Source organism: Camelus dromedarius, chromosome 32, assembly GCF_036321535.1.
Source record: "Camelus dromedarius isolate mCamDro1 chromosome 32, mCamDro1.pat, whole genome shotgun sequence".
NCBI classification, from domain to species: domain Eukaryota; kingdom Metazoa; phylum Chordata; class Mammalia; order Artiodactyla; family Camelidae; genus Camelus; species Camelus dromedarius.
In genome coordinates, this window is record NC_087467.1 from 9,631,691 (window position 1) to 9,652,075 (window position 20,385).

The 20,385-nt window shown below is 36.8% G+C and overlaps 2 protein-coding genes across 2 annotated transcripts in view; one reads left to right on the top strand and one right to left on the bottom strand.

Annotated features, from left to right (window-relative positions):
- The window catches only part of DSG1 (desmoglein 1), a 31,069-nt gene extending 22,894 nt beyond the window's left edge, over positions 1-8,175 (bottom strand). Inside the window, exon 1 of the mRNA XM_010977202.3 lies at positions 8,128-8,175. Coding sequence (XP_010975504.2) covers positions 8,128-8,175 — 48 coding nt within the window. The remainder of the gene's footprint in view (positions 1-8,127) is intronic.
- The window catches only part of DSC1 (desmocollin 1), a 265,006-nt gene that overhangs the window by 124,264 nt on the left and 120,357 nt on the right, over positions 1-20,385 (top strand). The window contains exon 3 of the mRNA XM_010977197.3: positions 4,934-4,993. The gene's annotated coding sequence lies outside the window, so the exon portion shown is untranslated. The remainder of the gene's footprint in view (positions 1-4,933; positions 4,994-20,385) is intronic.

Below are 20,385 nucleotides of genomic sequence, written 5' to 3' on the forward strand. Positions count from 1 at the left end.
TCCAACTAGCCACAAGATGGAAATAGGAAAAAAAAAAAAAAAAAAAAAAGCTTTGGAGTAAAGAAAGGCTATAAAGGAGGAAATATCTGGAAAGCTTCAGAATATTTTCTTTTTCATACTCCGATCCTAGATGGAGGATTTTCTAGTATTCTTAATCTTCAGATGATAAATTCTTTAATTTGCTTTAAAATATGTGAATTAAGAGTTCTAAAATAAAAACAATTTTCTTTATGTAAAAATGAGTTCATATTGGATGTTTTATTGTTGGCAGGAAACAAAACATTATATATATGCATCCTCCCCTAGCGATGAAAACAAATTACAAGACTGTAGGGACAAATTGCTGGGTGAGCAATTTTTATTAGTCTCTTCTCCTGGATTAAACAACTTCCCCCTCAAACAAGTGAGCTATTCAAACAGAGCTCTGTCTAGTTTAGCGCTGGCCATGATCTTTACATATGATATGTAGTGTGAAGTCATACACATAATTTAAGTTCTCTAAAACCAAAGGCATTTCTAAAACTAGACATTTATATATTAAGTCCAATATATCAACATCCTTAAGATATTGTAAAATATCTACCTAAAAGTTAGGTGTGGATTTGAAAGATTTGCTTATATTTATTAAATTTTAAATTGCACTTAGAATTGATTAAAGATGGTATAAATTCTTAGTGTTTATTTTTCCTTAAATAAGAAATTTTCATCGTCTTTTGATTCTTTTCAGAATTGCTAAATATGACAACTATCACAGTTAGACTTTATCTGTGTTACTGATAAAAGAAAATTATAGTTTGCATTTTAAAAAAGGCTAATAATAGTAATTTCAAAATATAGTAAATTACTTTTTATAGTTAGTTTTAATTTCTCCATTAAATAAAAATAAAATTTTAGTCTCCAAGTACATATTTTTTAAAAATCACCATAATTGATAATTCAGGAAAATATGTATTTATGGTTAATATGAGTAGGGTAAAGAAAATGTTTTTTATTATAGGGATTATATACTCATAGTATATATTTAATGTTAATCATTATCATTATCATCATTATAATTCACTGAATGATGACTAAGTATCAGACAATGTGTTTAGAGAAAGCCATCCATTCAATCTTCACAAGTACATGTGGTCAATACTATAATTCTTTCCACTTTACACAGGGGGAAATTGAGGTTTGGATATTAGTTTATGGCTAAATACAATCCAAACACAGTTCAGCTTGAATTTGTGCTTGAGGTGTCGGTTTTACAATAAAGTAGACGATAACCTATTCCAAGTAAATTACTAAGTAAAATATACTACAAAAAATTGGCATTATTACAACTCTGATAATTCAGAATAATTCTGATTTTAATCTAATCTCATAATATCCTTGTGATTAGGAGTGCTTATCTACAGTAATAATAATACTAGGGGGGCGGGGAGGAAAACTAAATGGCCCAAATAGTTCGGACAAGGAACTGAAATGGTATCGTAGAGTCCCTCTTGGGCATAGAATGGAAATGATATTAATGCAAATGTGCATTTCTTTCTTGCTACCTGTGAACTCACGATCACTTTTTCCTCTCGTTTGTGGGCGTGGGACTGGGGTGTGGGGATATCTTATTTGTCTGTTTGGAAGCCATTCTTCATAGCTACAGAACTGTGTATGCATGTTATCTGTCTTGCACTTCCCTGACCACACCGAAGTGTCAGTGCCTGCTGTTTGTTTTGGAGAACTGTGCCAGATGACTAAGAACTTTATGAAGCTGGGTCATTCTTTTTCCCATGAGTAGCAACTTGGGCAGAAAACCAAGCAGGTTTCACCATAGTGTCAGTTTCTCAACTGGATTAGTAATTAAAAAACTGCCAGGTCAGCTTAAAAATGTGTTTTGTTGACATAACCTTCCTGTGTTTTGCTCAGAGTTTAGAATAAACTCTGAAACTCTTGGACTTTCAAAGGCAAAATAATGAGATAAAAAGAGCACCTGATAGAGTCAGAAAACTTTCAGTGTGCTTCCTCAGTTCTCTGAGCTTTAGTTTTCTCCTTTGTGATGACAGGGGTAGACTAAATTATACAGTTACCTTTTCAATTCTAACATCAAATCCCTGTGTGCAGTAGGAAAATATCGAAGTGTTTTGATCATGGGAAAGGCATGATAAAATTGTGGTTTTAAAAGATTGCTCTGACAACAGTTGGTGGGAGTGGTGGGAAGCGGCAGTGACTACAGTTCTGCATCCAGTCAGGCCAGAGCTGAGGCGCTGACCCGGAGCAGTGGCAGTGGGGACAGACAGGGAAAGATCAAGGAAGAGATACTTCAGCCTTGAAATCAGCAGGGCTTTAGACCCAATGGGATGTGGGAGTTAAGAGAGGGAAGTCAAGTGATGGCAGTTTTGAACTGACAGATCAGGAGCAAGGCAATAGCAGAATGTAGCAGGTTAGAACACATCAAGTTTGAGATACCAGAGAAACACCTGGGCGAAAGTGTTCAGCACCATGAACAATGGTGGTTCAGACCGGATAGGTAGAGGAATGTCTGCCCAGGTAGGTTAGTTGAAATCCTGGGAGAATTTGAAATCCCTAAAGAATGTAGCAAAGAAACAGCTGTGGATGAGAATGAGACTAGGGGAATTTCTGTGTTTATTGAACTGGGAACGATGACAAGAAACAAGAAACAAAAAGAGATTAGAAAAAAAAAGTGGCTGAAAAAATAAGAAGATAATATCATGCAATGTCAAGGATGTCAAAGGAAGGGAGAACTGGGAGACAGATGGGGAGTGAACTGTGTCAGATGATTTAAAACGTTGAGCAGAGTGAATCCTGAGGAAATCTGAGGTTTTCTGTGGCCTTGAGGAGAATGCTTTCAGTTGGATGGAACAGGTTCTTTCTGACTGAAAGAAACTGGGGAGTAAGATGGAGGGAAAGAGGACATAAAGATTGTCCCTTTGCCAAGGAACTCGGTAAAGAAAACAGAGAAATGTGATGGTAGAATTAGATGTAGCGTCCAAGGAAACAGTTTGGAAGAGGGAGACATGGGTGTTTGAAGGTGGAGAATGAGGAGAGTAAGAAATTTTGATTTGAAAGAGGAGAGGTTCTGACTGAAAATGCTCGCTGGAGGAGTCATGATGGAGAGAGCAGGAGGGAAGAGGCAGAAAGAAAGGACTTTGAAGGCAGAGAGTAGGGAAGAGAGGAAAGGTTGGGATTAAAATCACTTGATTATGAGAGAGAAGTTAAAGGACAGTGTCCTGAATGAGCTAGACCTTGTCCCTAAGGGAAGGATAAGGTTATCTGGGAGCAATTAGGGGACTAGTTTGGATTCTGAAAAAAGTTGAGAATCTGTTCTGTGGAGATTGTGATTCACTTAGCAATGACGACAGGGTTGTCAAGCTGATTGAATACAAACCAGTTCTTCCCGTTGGATATGAGCATCGGGGTGAGTCACTGAGCCATTCTGTGCCTCAGTTTCCCCATGTGTATATAAGACTAAAGCCTTTTCCAATTAAAAAATTGTGAGAAAGCAGTGAATAATTCGCTTAAAGTGCATCTTCAGTGAGTTCTCCCTGTTATCTCTATTTTAGGAGCCAATCTACATTTTTTTTTAAGCCACAAGACACAAAATTGCATGCTGATTTCAGTGACTCTCTAATTATACTCATTTTTAGTTTTTTTCCTTTTGGCATTGAGGTTTACATTTCCTTGCATGTAATAAATTTGGTATTGAAAGTAATAGGAAATTTTTGTAAGGAAAACCTCTTGCATTTAATAATTGTAAGGTGGTCTTCCACAGTCACTTGGCAGTTTTTAAGCATCGGATTCTAATGTGTTTAACTATTATGTACATCACAAGGATGAACCTGAGATAAAGCTAAAATATAATAATTTGCTTCTTTTAAAAACCTCCTGTTTTGTCTTTTCTTTGTGTTGCGTGGACAATAGCTAGCGATCAGTCTGAAGTTGACAACACTTTGTTAGGTCATTTCTCTTATTTCTTGGTTGATTTATTTATTTGACAAATAAATATCAAATGTGTATCCAGGGCTGGATTAAGACTTTTGAAGAACTTAAGCCTTAAAAATATTACAGTCAACCTTAGATTAAATGTAAAGTAAATGTAATACTACATCATAAAAATAGGTGTTAGGAAATTCAACATGATTATTTCCATGTTTAATACTGTGATGATTTTTTGGAGTATGTGAGGGAAGAAAAATATAAACTATCCAAAAATTCTCTTCTGATGCTTCTACTTTGTGTGATTAGACATGTAATGAGCAACCCTGCACTCGTGCAAGGTACTATGAAGGACACAAAAGTGAGTTGGACACAGGACCTGCCCTCAGATAACTTGCAGTCAAGTAGTTTTATGAGCAGCATGCAGCCATTAATTTGGGAAGATGTGGTTTTTATTAGACAAGGGTAGGAGGCTGTGCTCTGTGCTCATAGACCAACTGAGAGCATGAACCAGCAGCCAGTGGCATTTAGAACACTTTGGCCTGCCTACGTCCATTAAAGGACTTTGCATGCCAAGCATAACCAGCTAGGGTGGCATGACCTGGCGCTGTGTAAGGGTGCCCCCTCGCTGAGGGGGGCACGGTAAGTCTAATTGCAGTACTGAGTCTGCGTCCTGCTTGTATGTTAGGCAATGCCTGTAAAGACACAAGGATACTCAGTGTCAATGTCCTTGAAGCGTGTGTAGTGGAGAAAAGCGTTATCAGAAATTAAGTGCTCTGGGTATAGACAGAGTGTTGTTTTTCAAGATTCATGAGCTTTGTTATGCAGGTAAATCTTGTCTCTTGGGGGCCAAGCCTTGAGATTTATCAAGATAGCATTTCCTAGTTCTTTAGGTTTTTTTTTTTTTTTATTACCTAAATCAGGCATGGAATAATGATTTTACTCTGTGGCAATGCAAGCCAATTTAATGATGACAAATTTGTACTCTGTTTTCATAAAGGTGAAAGAAGATGCTGTTCCGAAATCTGCACCGAAATCCCAAAGCTGTTGAGAGCATCATGTAAGTGGAAATGATTTTGTTTAAATACAGTTTGTAAATTTGACAGACAGGTGAACAAAAATATTGCTTTCATTTTCTCTAAAATATTTTACTGAAATTCTGGTATCTATAATATATATCATTATACTACGTGCACAAGAAAATGTAAAGAATCCTCTCTTTGGCTTGTCTTCTGATTGGTCTGTACTAGTATGTTTGTTCTTCTTTTGCTTTAGACATCAGTGAACATAATTATGCGAATTTAAGATGTCTGGTTCGCAAAAGTTGATGAACTATGTCATAAAGTATATAGTATATTCTTTGTATTTTAGCCCTGGTGCTGAGAAATGCTTATTTCCTAAATTAATTTCAGTTGAGTTCATTTATGGAATTATCAGGTGGTCCGAAGGAGTTTGTAAGAAAGGAAACATCAACCATGGAAAAAAGGAGAAGCTAGGCTGGCAAGATGAACTGAACAAATCAATTATTCTTGGCAATAGATGAAGATAGGTTTATTTGTTCTTTGAGTATAAGCTGCAGAAGTTGGCCTTTGTAGAAAAAGACACCTTGAGATTTGCATTGATTTGAGTTGACTGATTGGACCTGGCTAAGTTGCAAGTAAGTTTTAGGAATCATTAGCACTATAAAACTTCTACTAGTTCTGTTTTGCTTTCCCAAATTCACCTTATACCATTGTCACAACCGTTCACAGAGTTTCCTTATATTTGGTGCAAAGGTAACATTGTTTTCTGCCCTAGAATTCATTCTACCCCTCCACCACCAAACACACACACACTAATTTCATGGAAACAGAAAAGAAAGAAAAATAAGTGCAGAATCACTAACGTTTACTTGGCTTGCAGTGTTATAACAGCTGTAAGCGATTGTGTGTCCAGGCGACTTGTCTAAATAATGGAGTAGTTGTGTGGCAATCTTGGACTCAGTAAGAGCAGGTTCTTCAGCTCTGTTCTCCCTGGTCTAACCCACTCATTTGAACAACGTCTAAAACTCGCAGGTACATTGAGCAGACTACACAACATACTTGTAAATACACGGCTGCCCTGCTCAAAAATGGATTTGCATTAAATATACTACCAGTTTAAATACTAAATTAGATCTCCAAAATTGTTGAGATATCCTCCCTAATGTAGATTTTCACTTACCAACTTTGAGCAGAAAAGAATTCAAAGACTTTACATCATAAAATTGCTCAGACTAAGGCCAGCAGAAAGGTAAATGGGAGAGTTTGCTATGGTGGTGGTTAATTTTCAGGAAAAAAAAAAAGTAATTTAAAGCAAAAATAAATTGGATAACTCCAAAGGACATTTATCCAAATAATCTGATAAAATCAGTAGTAAAAATAAATTGTGATTTTTCTAAACCTTAGAAAGTGAAATGTTTTACACACACAAAAAAGTTACAATAACATGAAAGGAAATACTTCAAATATTTATAAAATAAGTGCTTTGAGAAATAATTTGCATAAGGCATATGAGAAACTTGTGATTGATTCCAAAGTAAAATATGGCAAAACCCAACCAACCAGCCAAACAATCCAAACAAACAAAAACTATCCAGACTCGGAAAATGAAGTACAAATGCCCGGAAACCCCTCTGCAAAGAGGGGAAGTTCAACGAGGACACATAATTTTGATAAAATGACACATTGTACTGAAGAATGACTAATTAGAAAATGGCTGTTTAAAGAAAGTTTATAGGCTGTCATTAATTAGAAATAATCATAAAAATTAAAAATAAGGTCTCTTATAGATTCAGTAAAAGTACATAAGCAAGTGAGTAAACTTCAATCCACTGACACTATGATGGGCCTTAATTGGTTCAAATGTATATGGAATTAAAAATTAAAGTATTTGATTATTTCACAATTAACAAATGCTCCCCTATGTTCACATGACATCCTGTATGGTGTTCATTAGTCTCTGCCACGTCCCAAGTTATGCTATGAACTGATCCTAAGGCTCCATGAAACAGCCCATGGAATAAGGCTAATGTTTGAAGGGCAGCTTGGAACGAATGCTGCAGCTTACCAATGCTCATGGATAACTAAATCCGGTGGTTATGGCTTCTCTTAATATACTGAATCAAACTAACCAGCACACCTTGGATCAAAGATCTAAGTGGTTATTGTAGAAACCCAACAATCCAGTTCAAAAAATCAAGCAACTAGAAATGAATATGCACCCCAGCACTACCTCCTGCCAAACTGGAGGGCAATTTAGTTGGCATTTGCCTCTTTGGAGTGTCTTAACCTTACTGTGATTTTAAAATTGTCAACGTAAGTGAAATTGATGTGACGCATTGGCGGCGCACTTAGAATCATCTCTAAAAAGAGAAAATTAATAATGAATGAGGGGAGCAGTGATAAAGCATTTTGTTACATTTGTCTGAGCATCAAATGTACAACTTTTATATCAACATCATTCTGACTTTCCAGTAGTAAGAACCGGTATCACAATAATTATGCTTACTTCTTAATTATAGCCATTCCTTCACCTACTATGTCATTTATAAATCTCCCATACTGCCATTCTTTTTGAAATTAAAAAAAAAGTTTTAAATAAAATTACAGTTTGGCAGTGTGAGGCTTCTGATATTAGCAGTGTGGACCCCCAACCACATTGCGGAGCCAGTGAGATTGTTTGGGAAGTGGAGCCAGTCACAAACAGCTATGATTTCAATTTATATATGGATCCTATTTTTATGTTTTTAAAAGTATAGTGAATCTACCGGCAAAGATACAAAAAATATAGGAAAATGTTTAGTTAAAAAATCAGGACACACCTATGGTATTAGTTTTCAAAGCCCGCCGACAAAAGAGAATTTGAACAGCAAAATGCTATTAAGTAGTGATCAGACTTTCCCAAATTCAGTATTTTCCCGACGTGACTTAGCAATGACTTCGATGTCAGAGATGTGATATGATGTGTTGACGCTGATGCATGAATATGATCCCGAGTCTTCAATTAAGGAAAGGAGCACTATTTTAAAATCCAATTCATAAAAATCGCCTTCTCATTAACATTAAACTTTTAATGGGTTCTGGTTAGCAATAACACGAGATAACATTTTCTTAAAAGTTCTCACTTGTTTACAGTGAGAATGATTATGGAGAGTTTTTAACAGAATCCACTTACCAGACAAATGAACAGCACTGAAGCTGTTCTGAAGAAGTGCCAGTTCATCGCTGCTGGGTTCTCTTACATCCAAGACCGAGGGAGTTTTGTCTGTTCTTCTCTGTTCTTTTTCTTCCCCCCACTCAGCTGGTGTCTGCTTAAAATAATTTCTCAGTAGATGTTCTTACATGCAGGCTTTGAGGTGTTTCTGCCTTCTCTGGGAGCAGGACTGAAGGTACGTATAACCTGTCCAGATCCCCACCCTAAAAACTTGGGCTGGTCTCCCTGAAATGCTTAACAAGATCATCGTTGCTCCCAGGTAAAAGCTTAGGGACACACCCTCTTCCAGCTGAAAGGCAGCTCTCCGTGGGACACAGGAGATTCACTCCCTTGCTGAAGGTTTTCAGTGGCGGGCATTTAAAACAACCAGGAGTGTGGAGAGCTGGACGGCAGATAGGGACTTCTCACCCTGTGCTTTATTCAGGCTGTTTAGCGTCTTCCTGTATTAAAAAAGCAGGCGTAGTTGGGATGTTTATATATTCTAAGAGGATTATCTGGCCTCTGCTTATGGCCAGACCTTCAGGTCACATTAGAAAATTATAAACTTTCCATTTCAGTGGATATTAGGAAACATTCAGTCATTTTCTAAGTTGTTTTTTGAGAGACAGAAAATGTACTAATAGTAAGTGAGGATTTTTTTTAAAGCGTTAATTCAAACTAGCAAAACTATGATACTTACAGTTATAGGTTCCTTGTATAAGTCACAGTTCCTTTTAAGTGACCAGCCTAAGTCCAGGGAAGGCTCTGTTTTCTCTCTAAATAAATATCTTCTTTCCCCAATTGTTTTTCTCTCTTTAAGGTTCTGTCCTTTTCAAATACAGTAAAACAAAATTAAAAATATCACCAAGTCAGATTAAAAGTAAACAGTCAAAACCACCAATTAAAATCCTGTTGATAATTTTAAAAATGAGGATCAGAGCCTGTAATACTAATGGAAACAGAAAAAGCTGCTCTTCAGGTGAGGTGGGTTAAAAGTCGACAATTCCCAAGCACAGAGCCAAGAAGCTGCATAGCGAGCCAATTAGAGTACAGGCAATACGCTGAAAAGGCTGCCCACACATGCAGATGGGAAACTGAATGCAGCTCTGAAGTTTGTGAAAAGAGTGAATCTCACAAGGCGGCGCTGGGAAGTGTCCTAAAGATTCTCTCCTCTTCACCTGGCAATGTCTAGTATAAATATTGTGCCGTGGCAGGAAGACTGTGGGGCTTGAAAGGGAAGTCTGAAACAAGAGATCTAGCTGATAAGATGTTGATTATGGTCAAAAGGATGTTAAAAATGCTCCCAGAAAGGAAGGATATCTCTGAGGGTCAGGGGCTCTACAGGATGCTGTCATTTCACGAAAGGCGTGTGGCAGAGAAGGCAACTCAACATTGGTTTGAAATTTCATGCTATTCATTAGAGCTTAGAGGGAAGGAGATAGGCTGCCTATACTTCTTGTGGTGAAGAATACTTATGATAGAAATTGGTTGAGGTGAATAAATAAAATAAAAGGAGATGATCAGGCCAAATTTCTCATTAGTCGAGTAAGATAGAGTGTGAGTAGTGACCTATGACTTAGTCTGGGCAATGTATCAGTATGTTAACTGTATGACCATCAATGACTGAAGACACACTGGGTACTAGAGATGAAAGAACCTACTCTTGCAAGCTTTCCAGTGGCAAGTGAGCGTTTTATTCACCCTGAATTCTGGGCATGGTACTAAGGTGTGCACAGGCCCTCTTTGTCTGTGGAATGACTCTTCCCTACACCCAGCCCAGCTCCACCCCTAACGCAGTGCCCTGCTCCAACAGTCCCAACCAGCCAACCAACCAGTATTCATAAGGCAGCAGTCTCTCCAGCAGCTTTCTGGAGAGGCGTTGGCAGAACCCCAGTGTTGCAGAACCGTGGCATCTTAATTGTCACATGAGGACTAGTGACATTAAGTAACAAATGGGAAAGGAAGTGTATGAGACACTATCCCTCCTCCTTCAGCTCTTTCTCTGCCTTTTTCTCTTTCCTGCTCATCTTACTGTCCTTAGAACAGCGTTGTCCAGTAGACAACTTTCTGAACTGTGGAAAGGTTCTCTATCTGTGCTATCCAATATGGTAGCCACTAACCATAGGTGGCTATTGATCACTTGAAATGTAACTAATATGACTAAGGAACTGAATTTTTAACTTTATTTAAATTTAAATAACCACATGTGGCCAGTGGTTACCATATGGCCCGGTGCAGAGAGGTTGAAGCTTCATTGCTTTTATTATCTTCTGTCTTATTTTAAGCCTTAACTCCTGTTCTTTATCAATTCAGCTCCCTCTAATTAAATCTACTCAGTTCTTTTTCTCTGCTGAGGGAAGTCTTAAGCGAATTGGAGGCAAACTTATGTCTCCAGGCTATTTAGTGTATCTGGTGCAAACAAATTGCAATCATCTTCCATGGTTTTAAGATTTTCCACCATTGCCTTTCAGTTTTGAAGACCCTGCTTTTGATGATGATAGTGACATCAGTATGTTTCAGAGTAATATATCCATTGATATCTGTCTAGAATGTTTTCCATTTAGGGGTGTGTGTACAGTCTATGAGAATTGTGACTGGATCTCAAAAGGGTGATGAGGCTTGTCTCTATTACAATAAGGCACATTGATGTATGTGCAACAGGAAAGGCCTCTAGTGTTCTGAGTCCTGCAGAAAGGAAATAATTTCCACATTAAGGGAATTGGAGAGCACTTCACAGAAGAGGTAGATTTTGAAGTTTTCAGGTGAAGATGTAGATGGGAAAGAAGGCAGAAAGGAATATGTATTTTTCAGGCCAACAAGGAGTCCAATTGGACCTAAGTACACTACCTGTATTGTTAGAGGGAGCAGGGCTGAGTTAACAGAATGTGGAAGACTTTGAATGCCCTGCTGAGGAATTTGGATGGGATTCTACGGCAGACAGAGAACCATGGTGGGCTTCTGAGCAAGGTACTGACCTAGTCAAAGTTGTGCTTAAGGAATTTGTCCTGGAAGCTTTGTGGCAAATGGATAAAGAAAAGACAGTAGAGAGAGAGAGAGATGAATTTGGAGACCACCATAATGGTTTAGGTAATGAACCTGGAATAGTGTGGTTTCAGTGGGAAGGGAAAGGGAGACAGAAGTATGACGGAGGTAAAACAGACAGTACCAGGTGGCAGATTTAATGGGGGTGGAGGAAAAAAGTGATGGGGACTGGAGGGGAACACTCCCCTCCTTTTGAAATTGGGGACAATGGAAGAAAAAGGAATCTATCTGAGGTTTGGTGTAAGAACTTATCAGCTTTTAATATTTTGTTTGTGTTTTTTTTTCTCCTTTTTTCCTTAAAAAAAATCAAACCTTTATCCAGTCATAAAATGTATAGTATTTTGCCACATTAGCTCTCTCTTTATTTACAAACAAACTTCTTGGGTATCTTTTGTACAGTTTGTGTACTTGTATGTTTTGAATAATTTGAAAGTTGCATATATCATGACACTCCATTTCTAAATACTACCGTATGTATCTCCTAATAACAAAGACTTCTGCTAAATGATCATAGTTTAGTGTCCTTGGTGCAAAAACCATCAAAAACAGTAATGATGCTAATGAGCTATGACACAATGGAAAAAAAAAAGAATGCATGGGTCCACAGTGTTCTTCAGAAGGGACAGTGATGGTGAAGAGTAGGCTCTTCTTTAGGGAAGATTGTCAGCTAATCAATATAGAAAAAATAGTAGAATTAGAAAATTTTAACATTGTACCTAGCAACATAATAAATGATTCAGGTAAAGATCATCAGTTGGTGTTAATACTATTGAGTGAAGCTTTGCTGGGCTATATGAGTGAAGCTTTGCTGGGAAGCCCAGTATTTACATGGTTTCAAAATATCACACCATCTCACCAATGGATCAAAACTAAGCATTGCCAAAAATGGAATAAACTGAAAACATGCATCTCCTTACATGATGAAGTCAAAACTATATAATGTCACCCATGTAGTATAGTTTTCCAAAATGTTTAACTCAAATATTCAAATGAGAAAATGATCAGAAAAATCTCAATTTTGGCATACTCTATAATAAAATGACCTGAATTTTTAAAAAATTGTCAGTGTTATGATATACAAAATATAGTGGGGGATTGTATTAGATTAAAGGAAACTAAAGACACATCAAGACTCAACACAGTATTTGATTCTTAACTGGATCATAGAACATCCAATGGCAATGAAGAATAACAAGGGCACTTTATGAGACAACTGAAAAATACTTGATTTGGGGCATTTTAAACTCTAGAAAATATCATGTTTTTAATGTCCAGTCTTCTAAATATTTTTAGCACCAATATATACAAACAAAAAGCAGGAGTAGCATATATTATTGATAAAATTTAATTAAAGACAAACATTCTTAAAGGAGATAATATATAATATAGTGAAAATGTCATTGTCATGAACACTTGTGCATCAAAAAATAGCATACCATGCTCAAAGGAAAACAATGCAAGGGAAAGAGACAGAACTGAGATTTTAATTTATATCTTTGGTCATTGACAGATTATGAATTTGTATCTTTAGTCATTGGCAGATTATGAAAATGTGATTCTGAAAACAAGTTAGACAAAGACAACAAAAGCAAGAATCAACAAGAACAACAAAACCAAATGGGAAAATATTATTCACTAGTAAAGTTGCTGAAGTTTGAAATAATATACTGACATATGAATCTGGGAATCACATTAAAAGAATAAGTTAAGCCTATTGGAATTCTGTTTAGGAAGGTAAGTGGTTGAATGTTAAAAAAAATCTGTTATAGTATTTAACCATTGTAACCACTCAGAAAAATAACTTCCAAAGGTGCTTAAAAAAGCTTGATGTAATTTATCAGCTATTTTTAAATGAAAGAATGAACTATAAAGAAATGAAATGATCATTAATGTGATAAAAATGATGTTTCATAGAAAAATCTATCATTATGCTTAGGGTAAAATGGTAAACACTTTTTTTTAATCAGAAAAATAATTCCACTATTACATAATATTTTCTGGAAGTAATAGCCAAGTATAAATATTGAAAGGAAGTTAAAATTATGATTATTCACAGATCATACATTTTTCTACATGGGAATTCCTAGAGAATCAATAAAAAAATTACTGCAAGCAACATGAAAATTTATTAAGGTGGCTGAGTACCTAATTAGTAACAAAATTCAGTAATTTAAATAATTATCAGTTAGTTAGAATGTACTTGTTTATAGTAGCAACTATAAATATAAACTACTTCATAACGAAGCAGAGAAGAAATGTGTAGAACTTGCATGATGAAAACTTTAAAGCTTTCCTGAGGGAAATGAAGACACGAATCAATAAACATACCTTGTTTTTGCGCAAAAAGACAATATAATTTAAAAAAATACCCAAAATTCTTTTTTGTGGAATTTGACAAAATGATTCCATATTCATATAGAATAACAAATAATCAAGAATAGAAACTTAAATTCTAGTATATGAAAAGTTCAGTAATGAGTAAAGTCAGGTCTGCTAAGATATTAAACATAAAGCTACAGTAATTAACACATTTTGGAACTGGAAAATGAATAAAAACACCAATGAGGTAAATTAAACATTTCAGGAATAGGTTTAATGTATAGTTACAAAGATCCCTAGTCTGGAATACAGATGGCTTCTCAGATCACTGAGAAAATGTACACAATTCAAAAGATGGTGTTGAGGCAGGTGGCCAGACACTTAGAACAAAATTAACCTACACCTTATACCAGAAAAAATTCTAGGTGGAGAAAAGATTTAAATGTAAAGGAATCCAGTCGTAGAAGAAAAGAGCAAAGTAAAATACTTTGAAGTGGGGAATATCTATCTAAACCCATACAGTTAAAGACTGATGCATTTTAGCAATATAAAAATGAAAATGTGAATATAGCAAATAAGCATAATGAAGAAAGAGAAGGGTAAGCAAGAATAAAATATTTTTTACCTGTGTAGCAAAGTTCGGTTCCCATAATGTATAGTGAGCTCTTGCATATCTGTAAGAAAAAAGTTGACAACCCCAAAGAAAAATAGGCAAAGGACATAAGTAGATCTTTTCACTTAAAAGGACATAAAATTATTAATAGGCAGAAGATGCTCAACCTTAGTCAGAATTAGATATACAAATAACAGAAAGAAAAGTAAGTAAAAATATGTCACTGATCAGATTAGTGTTTGATAACAAAAACAGTAGACAATGCCCATTGCTGGGGAGGAGGTGAGAAAATAGGAAATCATCTCCTTGACTGAAAGCGGAAGTTCAGGTTGGTAAAATGTTTTAGGAAGGTGATTTGACCATAGCTAACAAAAATTTAAATTGACATGCACTTTAATGCAACAATTTCTAGTCTCTAAATTTAGCCCATTCGACGCATTGTTTTCTGAGGCTTGGTCCTACGTTCCTTTTCCCCATCTGTAGCTGGATTGGTGTCATGCAATAAAAACCTGCAGGTAGATCTACACAGTCCAGGCCCTTTTTACTCTGAACTTCAGACTTACACATCCAAATGCCTGTTTGACATCCCCTTTTGGAAGTTTGAAATACAGCTCAGACTCAGCATGTTGAAAACTCATGCTCTCTCTCTTGACCAGTGTCCCTTCCCAGGCAATAAGACCATCATCTATCTAATTGTTCAAGACTGAAGCTCAAGAGATATTATTGACACCTTTTTATTCTTAACCTTCCATTTCCAATCTGTCACCAAATTCTATTGATTTTGCGTCTAAAATATCTCTCAAATTCATTCCCTTCTCTCCATCATTGCCTCCGTCAGGTGATTATTGTCCCTCATCCAGATTTTTGTTGCAACTTCCTACCAGGTCTGCATTCACTCTGGCTAGCCTTCAATATGTTTACTACACTAGTGCTGGAAATGGTATTTTCAAGAGCAAAAACCCAAGTTTATAAATGTGTTTTTAAAACATTCATTGACTTTTAGCCGAAAGGGGAGCAAAAGTTTTTAGTCTAGGCGACAAAGTCCTGACCTGTCTGACACTTGGCTACGCTCCAGTCTCATCTCGCACCACATGCTACTCATAAGGAGCTTGCAGGGCCCTCGTACATCCTCTCCCTTGCAGGTATCATACGTGCAAGTGTACAAGTACTTGTGTGATTGTTACTCTCTGTCTTCACCACTAGACTGTTCTATCCATGAGAACAGGGGCATTTTTGTTGTTGTTGTTGTTGTTCAAAATTGTATTCCTGGAACCTAGCACATGAAAGTGCCCAATAAATATTTTTAGATTAATAACTGAATGAATGAAAGCAACAGGGAGTTTCAAGAAGAAGGAATGTGTATTTCAAACTTTGTTGAAAGATCTGAGAAGATAATGGTAAATACTAAGAAGAAGCCAAAAAATTTGAAAATAGGTAATTATTGGTGAATTCCAGAGTCACCTAGAATAATGTGAAGGCAGGTATTGACAAGGGGATCCAAAACGACTGTGGAGTATATTCTGGAAAGGGAGGAAGGGAGTGAGGAATAGGTCCCTTGAGTGATTAATTTTGAAGAAATGCAAGGTATAAGGTTCTGGAGGTCTCAAGGAGGTCAAAGATATATGTATTAGGAGAAAGGAATGAGATTTATGGAAAGATAGTAGGTTGTGGTGCTAAACTTTCATATATCAGAATTTATCTGTTAGAGGTAGAACAGTTTCCCAAGGCTTAGGGTATGGCCATAGGAACTGGTATTTATGATGGTGTGAATTGCACTCTAGATATTTATACTTGCTTCCTAAGAAATTAAAACCTCCTTAAAGTTGAGGAGCGTGTCTTCTTCCCTCTGTTTCCCTAGCATTGCCTGGGACTCCTAAGTTAGATTGAATTAAAGCCCTATTTTTCAGAAATTCTAGCACCTTAATTCTTACAGCATTGTTCTAGACTCAATCTTCCACAGTTACTTCCATCACAACATCTTGAAAAGTATTTAGTATCTGTTGTATTTGTTTTCTCAACACATGATCTCAAGCAGTGATTTTTTTTTTTCATTTTTGTACCACTGGGGATTTTAAGGATAAATTTGCAGTTGAAGTCAGTGAGCAGTGCATATTTTTTGGCAATTAGGACAAAGTTAACTGCAGGAAACCTGGGAACAGGTTTTTAAAACATGGGTCTGGTTCTTGGGAGGGTTTTTCAACTCAAGCAACTGCAAACATCATCAAAACTCCGTGATACAATCAACTAAGTACTATAAGATGCTGATGACTAACCTCTGGAACTGCACATCCAAGCAGTCAAACTAGTATATTATGAGTCACAAAATTGTGGACTTAAGAGTCAGTGAGAAAAACACCCAGGAAAATCTGCATACGTTCAGAGATACTGATTGAGAAGTAAGTATAAGAAAAATGCCCAATTCTATCAGAAACCTAGTGTCAGTATTATCTCATCAGCTCTTATCTCAGATTAATTATGTCGAGGAGTAACTGTAAGATCTTAGGAAAGTTTTTACCGTCAAGCATACTTACTTCTGTTCAGAATTGTTAAGTTTGATGCCTTGCACATCAAATAAAGTGTAATGAAAACTGTCTCAAAATGTTCTTAAAATACTGATTCTTGGGCCTTACTGTATATTTACTAAGTTTGCATTTCTAGAGAGGGGGACCCAGATAACTCTATTTTTAGTAAGTGTCCAAAGTGGGTTGGATGTATCTTAACATTTGAAAGCCTCTGATATAGAAGCTTAGTTAATAAGAATTCATTCCTGTGTTGTCATGGTGCATGTATCACAACTGTTAACCAAATGAGTAGAGACACAGCGATCCTGGGGGTATTCTGTGGTTTGCTATTGCCAGTTTCTGGCCTTTTCAGCAATGGAGAACAATCTGAATGTTTCTGTTAATAAGGAGAACTGCTTGACGTAGAAGGAGAGAAGACAAATTTTGGAGTCAAACTGAGATCAAATCCTGGATCTTCCTGTGTGACTGTGGCCAAATCAGTCAGTGTCTTTAAGTCTCAGTTTTCTCATTTGAGAAATGGAGATAATGACATCTGTATAATAGGCAAGGGTTTGTGGGGATTAAATGAGGGCATGAGAAGTCGTGGTGAGTTAGCTTAATAGAGATGAAATGAGGCCTGTTAAGGGAAGGGGTGAGAGATGAAACCAGAAACAAGCAGGAGCCAGGTTATGAGTGGTCCTGTGGGAAGTCATCTGAGCCTGTTGATAAAACTTTCCCAAATCCCGGAACGTTGCCTCCTGGTCTTTATTTTATTCAAGATACTTAAGTAGTTCTTCTCTCTCTCTTTGCATAATCTCAGCCTCACTATTTAAGAATCCTGAAGATGCTGGAGACATGGCTTTAAGGATCCTTGAGAACACAAGAGGGACAAGAGGTAGTGCTAACCTTGCTGCCCACCGGAGGGGGTGCCGGGGCCAACTGGAGCACCTCCGCAGAGGCTGCCAGGGGCTCAGGGAGGGCTATACTCACGGGCACTGAAGCATCAGCAAGGATTCACGGGGCACACGTTGGGCCAGGATCTGAGGGTATAAGGGATGTGTGCTGTTAACTAACACGGTCCACTGAAAGATTATATGCAGGTAAAAAGGAATTAAAATGTCACATGACAACTTCTGTAACAGAAGTTTGCACAAAATTCTCCAGGAGAAAAGCAGAGAGAGAACACAAACCTTCTTTAACGAGTGAGAGGGGTCTTCACAGAGGAGTCAACATTTGAGGTGCATCTTGATGTCAGGGATGTGGAGGATGTTGGGAGACGGAGAAGGACGTGGGAAGGGGGGTGGCCAGTGCCTCATCCTAGAGGACACTTTATGTCACAGTCACAAACAGCCAAAGCCTGGAGAGTTGAAAGAGACAGAATTTGGCAAGTGATTGTTTTTTGGGTTAGCTCTGCTGTGACCGGCTGTGTTTTATTTTGACTCTGAGAGGAGACATGGGTGAGCTTCCGTTTTCTGCTGCGGAGTGGGCTGCAAAGGGATGGTACACCTTGTGGGTTATCTTCCACTCTTCCCTCCACCATTGCCTCATCAGGACACACCCTGGCAGGTGTCTCTGCAGTCATCACTCACTTGCTCACATCAGCCTACATCCGAATTGTTTTTCTGAGGGGCAAGTACTACTTTCCTGGTGTTTGTTCAACAGTCAGTTGACGTTACTCATCTGTGAGGCACTTAGATGCCCCATGATAAGTTGCTTCTCCTCAACACAAGTTGAGGATGAGACTCTGGATGGGAAAGTTTCGTGCCCATTTTATTTATACAACCAGAATCTAAAATAACTCATTAAATGCCGGGTACTCCTCTCCAAACATTTGTTTAACCATTTACTGCTGCTGCTTATCTGTCATGTATCTTCCTTCTGGAGGATGGATGATCTCAGCCTCTGTGTGTGTGTGTGCTGGTGTGTATGTCTTTGCTGCAAACTCCTCACAATGTACTAAAGATTCTCCTTCTCTCATTGTCTTTTCTTTGTTTTCAAGACTTTTGGATTTAGAAAAACTTTCATGGGGCTAGATCTCCACAGTCCTTTCTTCCTAATTCTAGAAATAGGGGCTTTCGGCGTTGAATGAGAAATTACCTGTGAAACCTGCTAGGGCCAGGGTTCCTCCATGACAGGATCTTTTATAAAAAGCAGTTTGACCCTCAGCAGTTACTTTCTCTTTAAAGAGGGCATTTCCCAGAAGTCTTCTTTTTGTGAAGCAGGTGTTGCAAAGACACATGTACAGCATGCAGAGATTGCCTCAAAATGCCCCTCTTACACCCATACTCAGATTCCAACAGATGCTTTGTGTAGGAATACACATCAACTACTAAAACAAAAAAAATATTCTGTCAGTGGAGTAATTTGAGGAAGTGATGGATAATGAATTTCTAGACATCTGCCAGTTAGTGGAATCCAAGAATTTATTTATTCATGCAATAAACGCGGATTGAGTTCTGATTATGCATCAGATGCTATGCGAGGTGTTGGAAATCCAGGATATCTATAGGAGGTCAGAGTTCAGAGAGCTTGATGCCCTTGTGGAGAAATGAGAGTCTTGTTTTATATTTATATTATTTATTTTCCTTGGGTCAGTGGAACCCAACCTGAAGCTAGGAACTTGGCAGGCTGAAATTATTGCAGGGAGCCGCTGGTATCTTATATTTACCCATCATTGTCTGTAGACTAAATAATTGATAGACCCAAATTTATATATTCTCCATTTATTATTTGGAGTAAATAGGGGTAATCCAAAAATTAGTTCAAATTTTCAAATATTTAAAAAATATTTATAAAATTATCCCTTTTGTAAAATCAGTAAAAACCAAAATTAATTGTAGCTTTAGTAATTTATTTTCTTGACAGATATTGATTAGTAGTATTACAATCTAGCAAATCTTTCATATAAATGCAAAGTATATAAATATTTAAAAGGGGAACTGCATGCTTTAAAAACAGAAACCACCTGAGAACCACTGATTGTTAGAATATTAACATGAGTGAGCCTAAGACATACTTACTTTAAAGCAAATAATGAGTAATTTCTTAATATTCTTTTTTTCACTCACAAGGGATTTTCCAAGTTTCTGAGACTTTAATATTATTTTTCCACTTATTCCACTAGTATTTATTGACTGCCTACAACTAGATGCTGGACCTAGCACAGAATATTGCATAAAATATTACAAATATTGGGGAGATTAACCACTTAGGAAGATATATCGATAAATAAATTTCTCTGCAATAGATTTACTTTTCGCATTAATTTACACAAAGTCATTAAGGCTTCAAATAAAATGTTATTGACCTTGACAAATAATATGGTCTTCAAGTATGCATGCAGAAAAAAAATGGATGCAGCAAAAATGTTTTTTATTAAAAAAATTGGAAAGACACTTAAATTTTCTCTAAGTTGCTCTTTGACATGATGCTTGGATCACCCTATTAAATCACATATTTGATGCAGAAATATTGAATAATTTTAAACTTTCCAAAGTTCAAAATTAATACATTTGTTGGGGTAGTCCTTAATAGTATTGTTTTATATTTGCAATTAGTAATAGAATATAAGCACTGAAAATAAAACCTGAAGTGAGGTTATCTGCCATACGCATTTAATTGCAGTGGAAGTAGAAGACCAAAAAGAATTTCAAAGTTAATGAAAGTACTTGAAAACGTCCTTAGCTCCTAAATTTAAAGTGTATTTTAAATGAAACATTTATTTCCTTTGCACACATTATGAAATGAATCATGCACCATCTTTAA